The following is an 18,017-nucleotide window of genomic DNA, read 5'->3' on the forward strand; positions in this document are numbered from 1 at the left end:
TTCTATCTACACCTATTTCTTGTGACATTTATCCCCATTTCCAGTTCCTGTTGGTCAGTTTTGCATGCTCAGAAGGGTTGGGGAATTTTCATGGTTTTCCCTGCTCTGGTTTCAGTTAGTTACAACTGTAAACAGGGATAAAGAGCACACAAGTTCTTCCTCAAAAACTCCTTTGGGTTTAGGGTAATGTCCTGTCCTATGAAGCTATATGCAGACCAAGTAGTAGAAAAATGAGAAAATAGTTGTATCAACAAAAGTAGCTGTAATTATTCTGCTGCTGTGTATGATCTCTGCTCTACAAGCCTTTCCATCACTAAATCACATGTTGGGAGAAAAGGCTCAGTATGGTCTTACAATAGTTCCTGTTGTTTCAAATGTAAAAGGTTGTTCTATGAAGGAGATGTATCATGTGTAAAATACAAACCCAGGTGAATTGATATAGAAGCTTGGTGAATTGATGTAGGAGACAGAGAAGCACATGAGCAGCATGTTCTTTGTGATTGTCAAGGGAAGAGACTCCAGAATTATACACACTACAGATTGGACATCTCTGGTCCGGCACCCTCCAGATCTGACCAGTCCCAAACAAGAGAATTTGCCAAACCAGGGGAGGTCCCCTGCTACTAGTCCCCCAGCACACGTGTCCTCCCGGCTGCCAGGCTTAGTTGTCCCCCACCACCACCAGACTGCCGCATTCCCAGCTCTAGCTTCACTATCAGGGTTGCCACATCTCTGGCCCCAGCTCTGCTACCAGAGCTGCCATGTCCCCGGCTCTGCTACTTGAGTTGCCACATCCCTAGCCCCATTACTGGGCCTGCCATGGCCCCAGCTGTGCTGCCAGAGCTCCGGCTCCAGTCCCAGCCTCAGCTCCACCGGGCTCCAAACCACCAGCCCTCTTATCACTGGGACTCCCAGCCAGGACTCCCTGGTCCAGGAATACCACAGATGTCGCCAGGCAAGAGAGTCCTGGTTTTGGGGGGTCCAACCTGCAGTTGGAAGGAGACTTTGAAACTGGGATATAGTGGGGTATGTAAGTATGGGAGTACCAGAGAGGAGGATGTACGGCACTGCAACATTGCAAGCACTTGCCATCAGTTCCAGTGGAAGCACGCCTGGTCAGTTACACAACACTTTGTTGTATTTTGTAGCATCTGTCCTTTTAAAGAAAACAGAATACAGTAAAACTTCATTGGTCCGGCATCCAATGCTCCAGCACTCCTAATGGTCCGGCACCATCAGGAACCTGGAAGTGCTCCGGGCAGCCGGACAATTGGAGCTGCTCTGTGCCCGGCTTCCCCAATTCAGCTGCTGCTGAAACTGACCAGCAACTGAATCGGTGAAGCCGGGGGCAGAGCAGCTGGGGTGCTGCCGGGTTGGTCCTGTAGCACTGCCTCTCAGGGCTGCGGGACCAACCCCGCAGCACCTCAGCTGCTCTTGGGGACGCCTGGGGCAGAACAGCTGGGGTGCTGCCGGGTTGGTCCTGCAGCGCCAACGCGTCCCCAAGAGCAGCTGGGGTGCTGCCAGGTTGGTCCCGTAGCGCCGCCCCTCAGCGCTGCGGGACCAACCCGGCAGCACCCCAGCTACTCTGCTGCAGGCGTCCCCAATTCAGCCGCTGCTGAAACTGACCAGCAGCGGATGAATCAGGGACGCCTGGGGCAAAGCTGGACTATTGGAAGGGGGGACTATGAAGGGTCTAGGGTGGCATCCCTCCCACCCCACCTCAGACCTCTCATAGCCCCCCCTTCCGATAGTCCGGCATATCTGATAATCCGGCACCCCGGGTCCTAACGGTGCTGGATTACCGGAAGTTTACTGTATTAAGATATTCCTGAACACGGTAGGCTCAGATGTATGATTACAGCATACAAGATTTGTATTGCATTACTGGTTTGAAACAGATGTTGTTCAAAGGATGTGCGATCTTAGTGTAAACATGGTTAGTTGTAGAAGACAAGGTCTGTGCCTTATGTAGTCAAAGGGGTGGTTGGAAAGCATCTGAAAGCATTGCAGAATGAAGAAATCTCTTCCCTGTGCCCTTAAGTACACAAACTGTTGACACTGCCTGCTCACTGAAGCAAGGATAATGCCACTCACGTATATAGGGACTACAATATGACTATTAATACCATACTGATAATTGAACAATTCCAGTTCTCAGGATCTCCTCTCTCAGCTGTCGAATGTCAAACATTTTCCCTACTGGGCCTTATGCAAACTTATCAATATGTGGCCTTGGTCCTGTGGGTAATTAAAAATAAGTATTTTGTTTGATTTTTTTTTTCAAATACAGTACAGTACTTGTAATATAAATATTGTTCTTACATTTCAGTGTATAGTATATGGAGCAGTATAACCAAGTCAATGACTGTATGAAATTGTAGTTTGTACTGACTTCATTTTATGCAGCCTGTTGCAAAACTAGACAGATATCTAGATGAATTGATGTACCCCTGTATGATGTGGTGTGCATACCCCGCACGGGGACAGGCAGGCTTAATGCCCTGTGGGTGGAGGAAGTCCCGCCTCAAGCTACACTGGGCATTCTTCTAGGAATGGGGTAATATAAAAGAGAGCAGCTCACTCTGTCTGGGTGGGACGCTGGAGAGGAAGGACCTACTAGAGGAGCTCCAGAGGTGGACCAGCCAGAAGCCCTGGGAGCCGGAGACCCGGGAGACTGCTTTGAGCCTCCATTCTCAGTGGACCTATAGAAGAAGAATGGTGCTGTGGAGCCTGATGACCTGAAACTATGGGAATCACCCAATGCCAGAACTGATAGGAAGTGACTCAAGGAGGATGCACGAGTGGTATCCCTGACCCGAGTGAACTTAGCACATTACAGTGGGATTCCCTGCTGAGCAAGTGGTGGATCACTCCCCCTGTGATAGGGCCCTAGGTCAGGGTATAGTGGAGTAGGGTAGGCCCAAACCTTCCTACCGGGCTGCTGCCCCAAGCCCCTGAGACTCTAGTCCATAGCCTGTGCTGTCCTGAACCCCAGGGCTATACTATGGCCTTTGGGCCATGCTGCCCTGTGACTCAAGGGTTACTTTGTGGACTCTGGCCATAAGGCCATAGTACTCTAGGACTAATTTACAGATGATGGCCATTGGGCTGCACTGCCTCGGGACAGGGCATACTTACAACGCGACACCCTGAAAAAACTCTATGTACCCCCAAGGATACATGTACCCTTGGTTGAGAACCACTGTTTTAAATGAATAAACAGGCAGAACTAGAAAAACTAGTGAATAATTACAATTATAACATACTTGGCATCACAGTGGAATAATTGCTGGAATAATTCACAGGACTGGAATATTGGTATAGAAGGGTATAGCTTATTTAGGAAGGACAGGCTGGGAGAAAAGGGAGGAATTGTTGACTTTTGAAAGTCTCTGAGTAAGGATAAATGGGGTAAAAAACAAGAGTGGTGTCATGGAAGGGCAGGGCTGGGCAAGATGTGGCCAAGGGGCCAGATACGGCCCGCCTAACACTTTGATCCATCTCACGGACTGAATCTGGTTGCTTTCTATTTATATCCTTCTGCCCATGCCACCGAATTTCCAGGTGGTGGCTCAGGCAGCAGGACCCTGTTTAATTGGCTCTCAGCTCCGGGTCACAGCACTACCCCTTTAAATAGTGACAGCAACACAGGTGCCTGCAGGGTAACATGGGAGTGTTGGCACCAGGAGTGGTGGGGCCAGCCTTTTGCTGTATTTTTAATTCAAAACCTCCAGCTTCAGACAACTCTGAGGGGAAGGGTAGTCCACAATCTCACCCTTTCCGGGGGTGGAGCTGGATCCTGACCAAGTACCAAAATTAATTAAGTGGCCCACTTGCAAAAATTATTGCCCATCCTTGTGGTAGGGGATCTCCTAGGTTATGTCTAGACTACATGGCTCCATCAACGGAGCCGTGTAAACTAGTTTACCTGGCATAGTCAATGAAGCGGGGATTTAAATAATCCCCGCTTCATTAAAATAAACATGGCCGCCACGCTGTGCCGATGATCAGCTGATTCGGCACAGCGCGGCAGTCTAGATGTGGATCTGTCGGCTGGGGAAGCCTTTGCTGACCGCTCCCTTATGCCTCGTGAAACGAGGTTTACAGGATCGGTCAGCAAAGGCTTCCCCAGCCAACAGATCTGCGTCTAGACTTCCACACTGTACCGGATCAGCTGATCGTCAGCATAGCGCGGCGGCCATGTTTATTTTAATGAAGCAGGGATTATTTAAATCCCCGCTTCATTGACTATGCCAAGTAAACTAGTTTACGTGGCTCCGTCGACAGAGCCATGTAGTCTAGACATACCCCTACAGACCGTCTAACCAGGAAGAAGAGGCGGATGTGGCTTTTTTGAACAACTAGCACATCCTAAGCTTTGGACTGGATGGCAATGGATGACTACCAAGCACCTCTTGGGGAAAACCAGCAAGGCACAGATTATTCAACAAGTTCCAGGAATGCATTGAAGACAACGTTTTATGGCAGGAGGCGAAAGCAACTAGGGATTCAGACCACGAGGAGGAACTGTTTCAAGGTGGAAGGCATCTTGCAAGATTGTGAAATGACAGAATTCATTAATCTAAGGAATGGTAGACGGTAAAATAGCAGAATAAAGACTGGATTTTAAGAAGGCAGACTTTAGTAAAAGGTGGTTGCAAGCCTATTGTGCAAGGGAGGGAATGCTAGTATTGCTATCCTTAATTTCAGGCATCTTTCCGGCACCACTGCTACCCGACCACCAAGCTCTCAAGACAGAATCACCACCAGGAACAGCCCAGGAATAAGAGTGGCAATATCATATTGAGCGGGAGCTTTTTGGGATCTGTCCTATGTCTAGTTCTATTCAATATCTTCCTAAAAGATTTGGATAATGGCATAGATGATATGCTCCTAAGATTTATGGAAGATACCAACTGGGAATGGTTGCAAGTGCTTTGGAAATAGGAGTAGAATTCAAAACAGGAGTAAATTGTTCACCATTTTACAGCTGTTCATTTTAGCAGAATCAAGCTATTGAATTTTGCCATCACTGATGGATGTAGGTAATAGGACAGGAGTGAGTTGCTGTTAAAACTTTATCGTATAACCAACCTATTAGTTGTTTTCACTGCTACAGTGCTATTTGCAACACCCGTGCTGCCCTCCTGTTTCCCTCTTACGCTTGTATTATGATCGATTGCCTCATCAGAGTTTGTTCCAGTGACTTTCAAGGAGTTGCAATTCAATTATAGCAGGTATGGATTTTTCCAACTGTGGGAGACAGTATACGCTATTTGGACTGCAGTATGGTTACAAGTAGTACAGTATGCTGTTCAAATCTTAACTCTTAAGTTGCTTAGTAGGTATTTATTATATAGTAGATACACCTAGTTGTGCATTCTTTCATGCAATTCTGAGTACTTACCATTGAAATTGTATTTTTAGGAATAAAAATATTATGGGCTTGGTTTTCAAAACTGTACACCTGATTTGATTATCTGGTTTACTACAGATGAATGAATGATGAGAGGAGTTTCTGCATCCAAACAGCCAGTTATGTGATTGACCTTCCATATCTATCTACTCCATTAAAATATTTATTCTATATGCACAGTTTTGGCAGCTACATGATTCGTTTAGGTATGCAACTGCACATACGTTAAAAAAATTATACAGTGAAACCTTTGTTATCCAGCACTCTGTTAACCAGAAAACTTTAACTGGCATTGCCCCCAGCCACAATACTGTCACATCTGCAGGCGCACAGGCCTGGCTTGGTTTACCATGATTGGCTTAACAATTTTTTATTTAAGAAGTACTAATCATCTTTAACTCAAAATAGAAATGTGAGACCGACTGCCTCACACTACAAAACTACCAATATTAAAAACTTGAGTTTTACTATTATTGTCCATTGTTTTTCCTAGGTTGATGGAACCCTTAGATAACCAGAATTTGTAGATAACCAGAACGCTCTAATCCCCGAGCATGCTGGATAACACAGGTTTTACTGTAACTGGGACAATACCTGTGCTTAGATGTTTAGTTGTGACTAATAATAATTGTGCTTTTAATGAGGGGAGCATACTGTTTGAAATTGTTGCTTATCCAAGCAGAATTGTTATTCTGTAATATTGTACTCTTTAGCTGTATGATTTTTTTTGTTTTAATTTCACATCAGATCAACATCAGTCACTAAAATGCTGATAACTAGTTGGACATTCTATATTTAGTTATTGAATAGATAAAGAATATTGTATTCTGATTTCCTGTTCAAAAACAAAAGATGACATCTATAATATGAAAGATTTTGCCTAGTACCTTCAGAAGGAAATGGTCTATTATACTTGAAATGTTTTCTAATTTGAGAAATATTTACTTTGTATATACAAACACTAATAAAGCAAATAAACTTGCAGAATAGTCAGACTTTTGTCAGGCATGGTCTGATTTCACCAGTTTAAATATTAATCAGCAGTTCTTGTAGGAAATTCTTCCTGCATGCTTTGGTGACTTCTGCATGGTTTCATTTCTTGAATGATCTTCCATTGGGAAGTCTCTGGTCAGCAAATACCTACCTCGCTGTCTGTAAAATTAGACCCATTACCAGCTGCTTTCATTCTTCAGTAATTCTGTAATTCCTTCCTTCCAGTCTGCTCCAAAGGTATCTATTTCCATTCAGAGAAAAAAGCAACATCCTTCTTTAAAATGATGTGAAATTACCTTAGTTTAGCTTCAAAATATTTGTTTTTTTAAATGGGTATGTTTTTGACAAATATGAATTTAGTCTGTTGTACTTGATCAGATCAAAAAGATAATGAAATATTTAGTAATCTTCAGTAAAAGATGATATTCCATATCTGTGATTTTACAGGCTTCTGTGCTCAAACGTGAGCATTTCAAGCTCACCAATGTATGAATTTTATCTTTCTTTCAATCTTATGTTTTAATTCAGATTTACAAACAAAACTTAGTATTGTTTTTAAACTGTATGTTTAAATCTACACCAGGGGATAAGTTTGAATTAAGATATGCAGCTCCTACTATGTTAATTGCATAGCTTAAGTTGAAGTATTTTAAATCAAATTTTGGCACCGTCTACATTGCGGGAGGTCGATGGGAGCACACTCTCCCTTTGACTTCTCTTACTACTCAGAGGAGCAGGACTACCCCGTCGAAGGGAGCACCTTCACTAGACCTGCTAATTTGAACCCTGGAAGATCAACTGTAGCAGCTTCAGTTTTTTCTCTGTAGTGTAGACATGGCCTAAGTGTGTCCATCTTTTTTTCCATATTCCAGTGCTGTTTTGGGGGGGATGTATATAACATTCGAATTTCAAGTTAGAAATATGTTTCTCTGAAAAGTGACTGTGTAAAAACGACCCCACTATCTCTAATCAGATCTTTTCTTTATGTATATTAAGTATTGCACTGATTGCTTGAGTAACAAAATTAAGTGTTTACTGCTTTCTACTGTTAAAGCTAGAGCCAACAATGGTAAGAGAGAAGAAGGTGAATTATCTTCCTTCTTGTAATATCATTACCAAAGTTGCTTGTTGAAGTTTGGCCTACACATAAAATTTAGGAAAAATTCACACCTCTGAGTGACATAGCCTGTGTGTACCTAACCCCTAGTGTAGATGCATCTAGGTCAATGAAAGGCAGCTCCAATCGACCTAGCTGCCATTCCTCAGGGAGGTAGTTGTTAGGGATGTAAGAATTTTACTTGTTAAACTCTGCTGCTGGCAGCCCTGTGAGGCCGGGAGCCTTGCCAGCCCTGGCAGTTCCCCAGAGCTGGGAGCCCTAATGACCCCATAGGGAAGGGAGCCGTGGGGCCAGGAGCCTCGACAGCCCCACAGGCTGAGAGCTGGCACCCTCAGGAGCAGTTAATGGTGTAACTGATCGAATTTTTATCGGATACATGGTTAATATATGCATTCATTTTTACAGCCCTACTAGTTGTTTCTGCTCTGTCAAAAATAGCCTTTCTGTCAGTGTAGGCTGCATCTATACTATGAGCATAGCTATGCCAGCATTGTCCCTGTAGTGCAGACATGGCCTGTTTGTCACATCAGTGCAAACTCGCTGTTATTTATTGGCATGACATAGGTGTAACTGAAGGCCTGAGCAACACCTTTATTATGGATAATGATTTGCAGAGAGGAAAGATGCCAGCTTGACTTTATGATCCCAGGTTGAAGTGCGAGCCTGCTGATTGAGGAGGACAACAAAACTCTGTACTAGCAAATTTGCTTTAGAAACATTTGATACACAATAATCACGGATTCTGTGGGGCAAGTTCTGTGGACAAGTTTCCCTACAGAAATTCTACAGAGTAGTTTCTCAGCGTAAAAGAGCTCTTTAATGCTTTTGAAAATTTGATAATTAATACTATGTTTTATAGCTTTATAGCATTGATATATATTTATAGAATTCATATTTTGAAGCTTTATAACATAGTACCTTAGACTGCTAAACCTGCAGATTCTTCATGTTCTTAGATTATATACTAGGTATTCTTTTCTTTAGTAACCAAATATAGTTAGCCCAGAACAAGTTGGAACTTACATCTGAAATGGGTCTTTGTTTTACCTACATCTTACATAACTGTTTTTTTCAATAAAGATCATTTTATTTATGTGCGTGCATTGAGTTGTATGAATAGCCTACGTTCACATATTTTTAATTTTAAATTTGTAAAAAAGAAGTTTGAACTTTAAATTCCTCATCTTGGAAATTTTCTTAAACTGATCATTATTATTTAACGACTGTCTCTTTCAATTTTCATCCCAGAGTACCCGTCAAAGTAAATGATTTACTCACCAGATTTTAGGGTGCATGTGATGTTAAGTGAACAATTGTATGTATACTCATAATTTATTTTTGTGTGTTTTTCTGAGATTTCAGTATCATGATTTGTCGTAGCTGCTAAGAGAACTTTCTTGCTTTTATAGAACCTGTCTTGCAAAACCCTAATTATGCAATTAGTGCCATTTAATTGACTACATGGAACTATGTCTATGAAGGTTTGCGGGATTGAGCCCTTAGTATGCACCAAATATTTATGCTAGAGTTTCTATATTGTTCAATAGCTTACTTATTTAGAGGAAACAAAGATGATGCATCTAATAAATTAAGGGAACTTGAAAGAAATAATGTATTCCTACCTATTTATACTAGTAGTAGAATACTGTGATACTTTATCAATCTCTTATCTTTTGTATTTTTAATTTTATGCACTGTTTTTTTCTGTTCTAATGGCTGCCCTTCGGGATAGGCTGACCTCTGCTCTCCGTATGACATCCTGCAGTCGGATATTCGTCACATTCGAAAGACTGTTGACACTCTGCTGGCTCTCGGGGAGAAAACCCCACAATCAACTTCTACCTTTCGCTCCTGGGATCTAATAGGCTTTTGTCTTTTTCACATACTTTTCATAGTCTTGATGTACATAACTTATCACTGGAATGCGCTAACAGCATAACCTGTTTGCATGTGCACACAAACTTTCTGCTTTTTCTCTGATACATTACAGGTACTTTGATTTCCTTTCTTTGTTTCTCAAACTTCCACCCTCTGTAATTTCTCTATTAATCTCTTGACTAGAGTTAGCAGAATCTTGAATTGATTGTAGAGGGAAACCCACCCCGCACTTCTCCCACCCCTAGCTCAAATGCCTACATGTATCTTGATTTTTCAGTTTGCTTCCTTCCACACTGCCTGGGTTGCTCCCAGATTATGTAGATGCAGTAAGCTGCATCTATCCCAGTTTGGGCTGTGATCTCATCAGTTCTTACAAACTAAGCAGCATTATACCTGATCAGTGTCTGGAGGTGAGACCTCAAGGAAAACCCAGGTGCTGAAGGAAGTGATCCTGGCAATTCAGAAGATGACAGTTTTCTCTTGGATTGATCACCAGTTTTCTTTTGGAAAGTTATCTGTCAAATTATGTAGTGTTGCTATGCATTATTTCAATGCATGCCACGTTCCCTTCCAAATTACGAAGAACCCAGCATTTGTTAGGGAATGTAGGGTCTTTGAGGAAGGTAATGGAGGCAACATGGTGCAAGGAGCAGGGAATCAGAGTGGGTAGTGGCAGACCTAAATTTTGCTTCTCAGTCATTGATTCTTTCTGTAACATTGGGCAAGTTAAATAACATTCTTTTCTGTTTCCTCATTTATAAAAACAGGTATAATAATATACTCTTAACACATCTGAGACGATTTATTTAACAATATAAACAGATGTTTGTTCAGTGGTTTTCCTTTCACTTTGAGAGCTCCAGGGGAAAAAACTTTATGTAAATGCTAATCATTGCATATTATGAAATGTAAACATAAACTGATATTTAAAGACATTATTTATCTACGCCAAATATACCAATCCATAGATAGAGCATGTGGCATTGTCATGGCATTGAATATACTATTTGGGTAGCATGCAGTGTGATGCCTTCCCATCTGCCTCTTCGCTTCATAGATTTATTCTCAAAGCTTAACTAATTGGAGACACTTTGGACATGAGCCAACTCCAATTTGTAAAATTGCCATTGATTTAATGGCAGCTGGATCAGGTCCTTTGCGAATAAAGGTGAAATCCTATTTTCTGTTCTAAAAGCTATAATGACAGCACTATTTGTCTCTGAAATGTTGCGTGAATAGGAAGTGTCCTTGACATTTTACTCACATTCTCATAAAAACTAGCACCACTTCCATATGTGCATGTGTAGAAATTAAGATAGCAGGAGTCAAGAATAATTTTAGTAGACTCAATTACCGTCTATACTCAAATGTAAGCCCACTTGTTTATAAACTGACCACCGAACTTAGAGAAAAAATTGTAAAAAGTCACTGACCCATTTATAAGCTGACTCCAGAGTAGAGCAGTCCTGGGACCTTATAAATGGGCCAGTGACTTTTTACCATTTTTTCTCTGCAAGTTTGGGGGGGTTGTGCCAGGTCCCAGATGCTGGGGCTCAGCTTTTTAAATGTAGTAAGAGCCTAATGGGCCATTAGGTTCTTACTACATTTAAAAGGCTGAGCGGCAGTGGGGGACCCGGCACGACCTCTCCAAACTTACAGAGAAAAAAAGGTAAAACTACACAGCAGTCCCAGCTCACGCTGGGTCCCAGACGCTGAGGCTTTGCTTTTTAAATGTAAATGGTGGCTGTTAGTACATTTAAAAGGCAGAGCCACAGCATCTGGGACCCAGTGTGAGCTGGGACTGCTGTGTAGTTTTATCTTTTTTTTTCTCTGTAAGTTTGGGGAGGTTGTGACGGGTCCCCCACTGCTGCTCTGCCTTTTCAATCCGTTCATAAGCTGATCTCCGCTCTTCACAGCGGGATTTTTTCCAAAAAGAAGTCAGCTTATGAATGAGTATATATGGTACTTCATTCCCCTCGTATTTTAATACTTGAATGTTAAGTAGAAAGAAGAGTTGCACAACAGGGATTTTTGAATCTTTCCACTTTATGCACAGTACAAACTGAAATTCTTCACTAGCTCTTGTCTCACAAATATGAATACTTACCTATGAGATTCTGGTGTATTTGTATTTCATTTACTATAGATATCTCTTTTCTATTGCTGTTTAATATACTTATTTATCAGTATTAGGCTTTTGGAATTAACTCTCCTTTTAGCTTAAGGCTGTTGTGTCCTTAGAATATCAAAGTGAAATTGTCAAATATTTAGGAAACATGTTTGATCTATTTTAAAATATGGCAAGGAACATCTCTGGAATATGAAGATCCTGATTTGTTAAAGGCCTCCAGCCCACCTTCTGAGTTGGAAATGTAAAATTTTGTTTCTGAAAATATTTGTGCATACAGTTACTTACAGTGCAATTCATAACATTGAAGTTTCTTATTGACAGCATCTGCAAATGCTGTTAATTGGGCATATTATATTGCACATGCATATGTGAAGTCTGCATCTGAAAATCGTAAGAACATAAGAACAGCCATACTGGGTCAGACCAAAGTTCTTCTTCCCCAGTATCCTGTCTGCTGACAGTGGCCAATGTTAGGTGCCCCAAAGGGAAAAAACAGAACAGGTGAACATCAATTTCCAGCTTCTGGCTAAGAGGCTAAAGACATCATCAGGCCCTATGTTTGTGAATGAGCACTCATCTGTCATTGGCACACCAAACCAGTTATTTTAATTCTTGTGTGCTGCAACTCAGTGTTCCCACAGATCCCCATCACTGATGCTGAGATATGAACAAGGAAAGGTATAAAAAGTAATGTCTATACTATAGTATATAAAATGTAAAAAGTATTTGAGAGGTTTTTGTTTAAAACTATGTTAGTCCTTTTTGTTGTAGTGACTTAAATATTTGGAGTCAAGTATTTATAAATTTATGTGGGAACCATAAGATTCATTTTCTTATTTAGACTCTCTAAGTAGCTACACATTTCAACAATCAGAAAATTTCAATTTTTCTGAAATCGTATATCTACAAATGTGGGAAAGAAACAAAAGGAGCAGAGAACAGCATTTGCCCTGTTGCAAATTCCATTCACTCTTTGTTTTTTGCTGGCAAATATAGCTGGGTCCTGAACATTAACATCTGTAAATAAAATCAAATTACTTTATTATGTGTCTATATGATTCAGAGGTCACAGACACTTCCATTTCACTCAGTAGCCTTAACTTTAAGCCAACGAATGTCTCAGAAAATTGAGATATGTTTTGCCAAGTTCATATGGACTCCTTTTATTGTTGCTGCCTGTCATTTTCCTGTTTACCTTCATCCCAGCTAAATCAACCATCTTATGTGGCTACAAGATTGTTCTGAAGGTAGTGTTTGCATTTGTGACTATACCTACATTTTTGTCTTCACTGCTAGTAGCTGTGTGGTGAAACTTGGTGACTTTCTCCCCTCTCTATTCTATTACAATGTGCTTTGGTTTTTGATTGAAAGAAGTTTGTTCCTTGCTTTGACATAAGTTTGCAAATAACATTCAGATTATATCCGTCTTTTTAAATTGAGATCAATTTAAATTTAGAATTTGGTTAGTCTTGTTGCAATGAATTCATTGAGTTCATTCTAAGCAGAACCAGGCCTCAGATTCTAGGTAATTCATCATGGTGTGTGTGCTTTTCTGGGAAGACCCATCAATGGCCAAAGCAGAAGTCCGTGGTACTTCCTCTGTGTTGATTGATTCTACAAAGACCATCACAGGTATTGGAAATATAGTGCCCAACTACATCACTCTTACGCTGTTTTTACAAGTCACATAACTACATTGACTTCAAAGAAGATACTACTGAGAGATGAATCATACTTTATGTTGAAGTTATTGGAGTTACACTGGTGTTATGCCAATTTAAGATGGATAGAATATCTTATATTTAAAATGTGTGTGTGTGTGTGTGTGTGTGTGTGTGTGTGTGTATATATATATATATATATAGTGTTGAAAAAAAATTTTCAAAGCCGCCTCAAATATTTTAAATAGAGAGGCAGGGTAAAAATTATTTTAAATAAATAAATAAATAGTGCCTAGAAATGCTGGATTTCTATAAAAGTTTGGTTATGCTGTCATGTAATGTAGTGTGTTTCTCTCATCTGATTGTTTGACAGCTGTAAAATAAGTACATTACTTATGTCTTAGAGCAGGGGTTTTCAAGCCTGAGTCATGGACCTGCCAGGGAAAGCCCTGGTGGGCCTGTGACACTTTGCTCTAAAGCTCTGTAGCCACAGAGCCTCACAACTTCCATTGGCTGTGGTTTGCCATTTCCAGCCAAAGGGAGCTGCGGGAAGCGGTGTAGACTGAGATGCTGCTTTCTGCAGCTCCCTTTGGCTAGAAATGGCAAACCACAGTGAGTGGGAGCTTGCGAGCCTCTGTGGCTGTGGAAGTTTTGAGTAAACAAAGTGTCACGAGTCCACCAGGGACTTGCGCCCACAAGTCCACAAACCAAGTCTGAAAACACCTGTCCTAGGGTATGTCTAGACTACATGCCACTGGCGACAGAGTGGCATAGGAAAATGAAGCGGCGATTTAAATAATCGCCACTTCATTTAAATTTAAATGGCTGCTGCGCTGAGCTGATCAGCTGTTTGTCGGCTCAGCGCGGTAGTCTGGACGCTCCGCGGTCAACATCAAAGGCATTTATCAACCTCCCAGGTAAACCTCATCCCAGGAGGCATACCTGGGAAGTTGACAGATGCCTTTGATGTCCACCATGGAGCGTCCAGACTACTGTGCTGAGCCAACAAACAGCTGTTCGGCTCAGCGCAGCAGCCATTTAAATTTAAATGAAGTGGCGATTATTTAAATCGCCGCTTCATTTTCCTATGCTGGGTAGCCTAATCTACTGCCTCTGTCGCCAGAGGCATGCAGTCTAGACGTACCCTTAGTTAGGTAGGTAGGACAGAGGAGAAGAGGAAGTGGCCAAATTTTAGGAAAAATGATTGAATGAGAGTAATTCTGGAGATTTGGGGTCTGATCTAAAGCCCAATGAAGTCTTAGAAAGGCTCCTTCTGACTTCCTTGGAGTTTGGATAAAGCCCTTGGTAAGATTTAATTTAAAAAAAGAATGTGCTAGAATGTTGTTGAGCTGTGATTTGAACAAAATAGGGATTCAGAAAAGGATTTGGATTTGAGGCGGTAGTAAGGTTGTGCTAGATCATGTGAACAACTTAAAAACCTGGAATGTAAAGCTCAGCACTTAGATTCTTTATTGAGGTGAATAAGAATTGAGTTAGTTATGAAAATGAAAAGTTGAGAGGAGAGGTTTTTTTTATAGGATGGTACAGGATCCAGTAACTGTTCTGGAATATTTGTCAAAACGCATAACCCTTGTGTTTGTTCATTGATGTTGTTCCTTATGACTTTGCAATGTCCATTGTCTTGTTGGTAACGTAGAAGCCTTTGAGCATATGAAAGAGCTAAGGGAACTGAGCAAAAGCTATACAGGGAGATGTATAATGGGAAAAGTGAATGTGCTGGATACAAAGTACTGTTCTTATTTATGCTTTAAAAACCAGAAATTAAACCTAGAGACTGCTTTTATATGGGTCTTTTAAAAGCTTCCTTTATTTCATAATAGAGCTCTGAGATACTGGTTTTATATTTGACTACAATATAGCATTAGGCTTTGAACTTGTTAATTCATTTTCTTTAAAGAGAAAGCAAAAGTGTATTGGGGAGGACTTTATGGTTTAAAATGGATGACTTAACTCATTTACTCTCTGCCATTACTCTTTTTGTGCGTAATTGTAAAACAATAAACATTCTGTAGCCATGGAAAATCAATAGGTAAAACAAAAGCTCTCTGACTGATATAGGTGGCTAGATGAACAATGAATAGTTTTTACAATAAAAGTCTTAAGTGTGAGGTATAAGTCTCCTTAAACTGAACTACGTTCCATTTAGTTATGGCTTTAGTAGAAGTGACTTGGAACAAACATTTCATTTTAAGAATGCATTCAAAGTTACAAATATCTAGCAGTGATTTTTAAAGCTATTTCTGAGTCTCTTATCAAAGATTTGTAACTTTTTCCTTTTGTTTTCACTTCAGTTTCCAATAATTTAATGTACAGCAGTTTGTGTCTGAAAATGTAAGGGTAATGAAACGCTTGGTATACAGAGACAGACCTCATACATGTCACTTTTTGTTGGATTTCCTTAGTCCAACCCCTGGTTGAGAGGGGCCATATCCAATAGGAGCAGAAAAATACTTTAAAAAAAATCATTTGACTTTAAAATATACAAATATGTTTATCTGAAACTAGCATCAGAATATTTTATTCCTAGAGATTCTAAAACAGAGGACATTATGAGCAGGAGTCTCTTGAGACATTAGATTGACCACAGTTCCCTAACGTACGTAAGTCCTGTGGCACCATAAAGCCTAACAGATTTATTTGGGCATACGCTTTTGTGGGCAAAGACCCACTTCATCAGATACATCAGTCAGTCATTAGTCTGACAAAGCGGGTCGTTGCCCACAAAAGCATATGCCCCCATAAATCTGTTAATCTTTATGGTGCCATACACTCCTGTTATTTTTACAAGTAGAGACTAACATGGCTACCCCTTTAGGGGCACATCTTCACTTGCCGCACCAGAGATCGACGTTCTGGTGTTTGATTTAGCGGCTCTAGTTTAGACCCATAAATTGAATGCTGAGGGCAGCTCCTGCCAGCGTCCGTATTCCTTGCTTTCGTGAAGAGTAAGGGAAATCGACGGGAACATTTGGTAAGCCGACTCCAGTTACGTATTCTTAAGCCAACCTTTCAGGTCTACTGTAGACCTGACCTAAGACGTATTTCAATAAAACTTAACATTACAAGAAGTGAAGAAAGCTTTCACTTTTGTCTTGTATTTGAAACTGAAAGCATTTTTTTTGGTTTAGATACCTCACTACCAATCATACATCAACTTGCATGACAGTTTGCATCTAAAGGAAAGACTTTAAGCCTTACAGGGTCTCTCTATATATTTCTTCAAAAAGAAATGTCCCTCTGTACATCTGTTAAAAAAAGAAAATGAGGAAGCTGAAGTGAAGGGCATCTTGTCTGACCCTTTGGGAGCTTGCAGCACCTCAGTCAAATAAGATAGGTCTCACTGGGATTGTTTGTATGATTTCAAAATCCCTTTCATGCTGTGGGTGCCACACAGATCCATACCAGAACCTGTGTAGTTATATAAAATCACTGAGGTTTCAAAATTTGAAGGTGATTCAGAATTATTTAGGTTAGTCAAGGCTAGAGAAGATCATGAGGAATTTCACGGTATGGAAAGGACAATGACAGATAAAATTCTCATACTTAACAAGGCCAGGGCCATGTGCATTAAAAGAAATAATTTCAGCCATTTAGACAAAGTATTGGGTTTTTACTGAGCTGTGACTCGGGGGAAATCCAGTTATTACTGGGGTAAAAAATGAAACAATGTTAGGATGCATAAATAGTAGGATAGAAAATATCACGTCATTATTATATGCTGTATGTCATCTTACATTCAGTACTAAGAAGGGTTAGAGAAAGGGAAAGACTATCGTAAGAAGAGAGATTTAAAATATTGGGACTGTTTAATTTAGAGAGGTGATATATATATATATATATATATATATATATATATATATATATATATATATATATATGACATATTAGAGGACGACAAAGTAATGCATAGTATAGAGAAGATAAAGCAGATGCTCCTTTTCACATTCTAAAAGAAAGGACATTCAAAAAATGAACAACATTTAAAGCTAATAAAAGGAAATAGCTTTTTGAATAATTAACCTATGGAACTAATTCATTACCATTACATATCAGTAAGAATTTAGCAGGATAACAAATTGGATTAGATGTTTCTATGAATGGGAATATCCACATTTGAAAGAGGGAAAACATTGTTAGAAGACACAAACCAACCACTAAGAGATCCATAATGATCCACCCTGAAGTTTCTGCACCTCTTTCTGAAAGATCTGATATTATCTACTGCTAGAGTCAGAATCATAGACTAGATGTTTGTTCCGGTGTAGCTGTTTTTAGAAAACAGTTGGTAGGTTTCATCTCTGACAATGGTTGCTACATTCCATGGATGGATGAAGTAATCCCTTTGTACAGCAATGTAAATTTGTAAAGAGCTTTGGAATCATTTGGAAAATCATTCCATTAAATGTAGAATGTTGTTTTTCACGTTTCAATCTGTTGATTGTAATCACTGCTGTTCGAGGTGTACATTCCACTGTGAAAATCTGATCCTATTGAATTCAACGGCAAAACTACTTTTCACTTCAGCAAGCTTGGGATTTCACCCCAGGAATTTTTTTTAAGTAAATGGTAACATGTGTCAGTATCTCACTATTTCCTGTGGTGTTGGTGTTTTTATAGTGATTGTCCTAAATGAATGTGCCATCAGATTTGTTGCTGAAAACAAATTGCAAATATGAAGTGTTAAAATGTGTGTGTTACTTTAAAAATGTAAGAATAAAAGAGTTTCCCATTAGCCCTAAGTAGGCCAGGACTCTTAAAACACTCAAAGTAGGCCAAGTATGCTGTCAGCAAAACAAGAGA

The 18,017-nt window shown here is 40.3% G+C and overlaps 1 protein-coding gene across 7 annotated transcripts in view; it reads left to right on the forward strand.

Moving 5' to 3' along the window:
• The window catches only part of LRCH1 (leucine rich repeats and calponin homology domain containing 1), a 219,722-nt gene that overhangs the window by 194,697 nt on the left and 7,008 nt on the right, over positions 1-18,017 (forward strand). For 2 of the 7 annotated variants that reach the window (XM_075919025.1, XM_075919026.1), the window contains exon 20: positions 9,259-10,948. The exons of 2 other annotated variants lie outside the window; for them this stretch is intronic. In XM_075919025.1, coding sequence (XP_075775140.1) covers positions 9,259-9,465 — 207 coding nt within the window. In that variant the 3' untranslated portion in view covers positions 9,466-10,948. Of the gene's footprint in view, positions 1-9,258; positions 10,951-18,017 lie in introns of those variants that run through there. 3 more of the 7 variants (XM_075919027.1, XM_075919029.1, XM_075919031.1) reach the window with 3 other exon arrangements.

The sequence above is a fragment of the Pelodiscus sinensis genome, chromosome 1, assembly GCF_049634645.1.
Source record: "Pelodiscus sinensis isolate JC-2024 chromosome 1, ASM4963464v1, whole genome shotgun sequence".
In the NCBI taxonomy this organism is placed as follows: Eukaryota; Metazoa; Chordata; order Testudines; family Trionychidae; genus Pelodiscus; species Pelodiscus sinensis.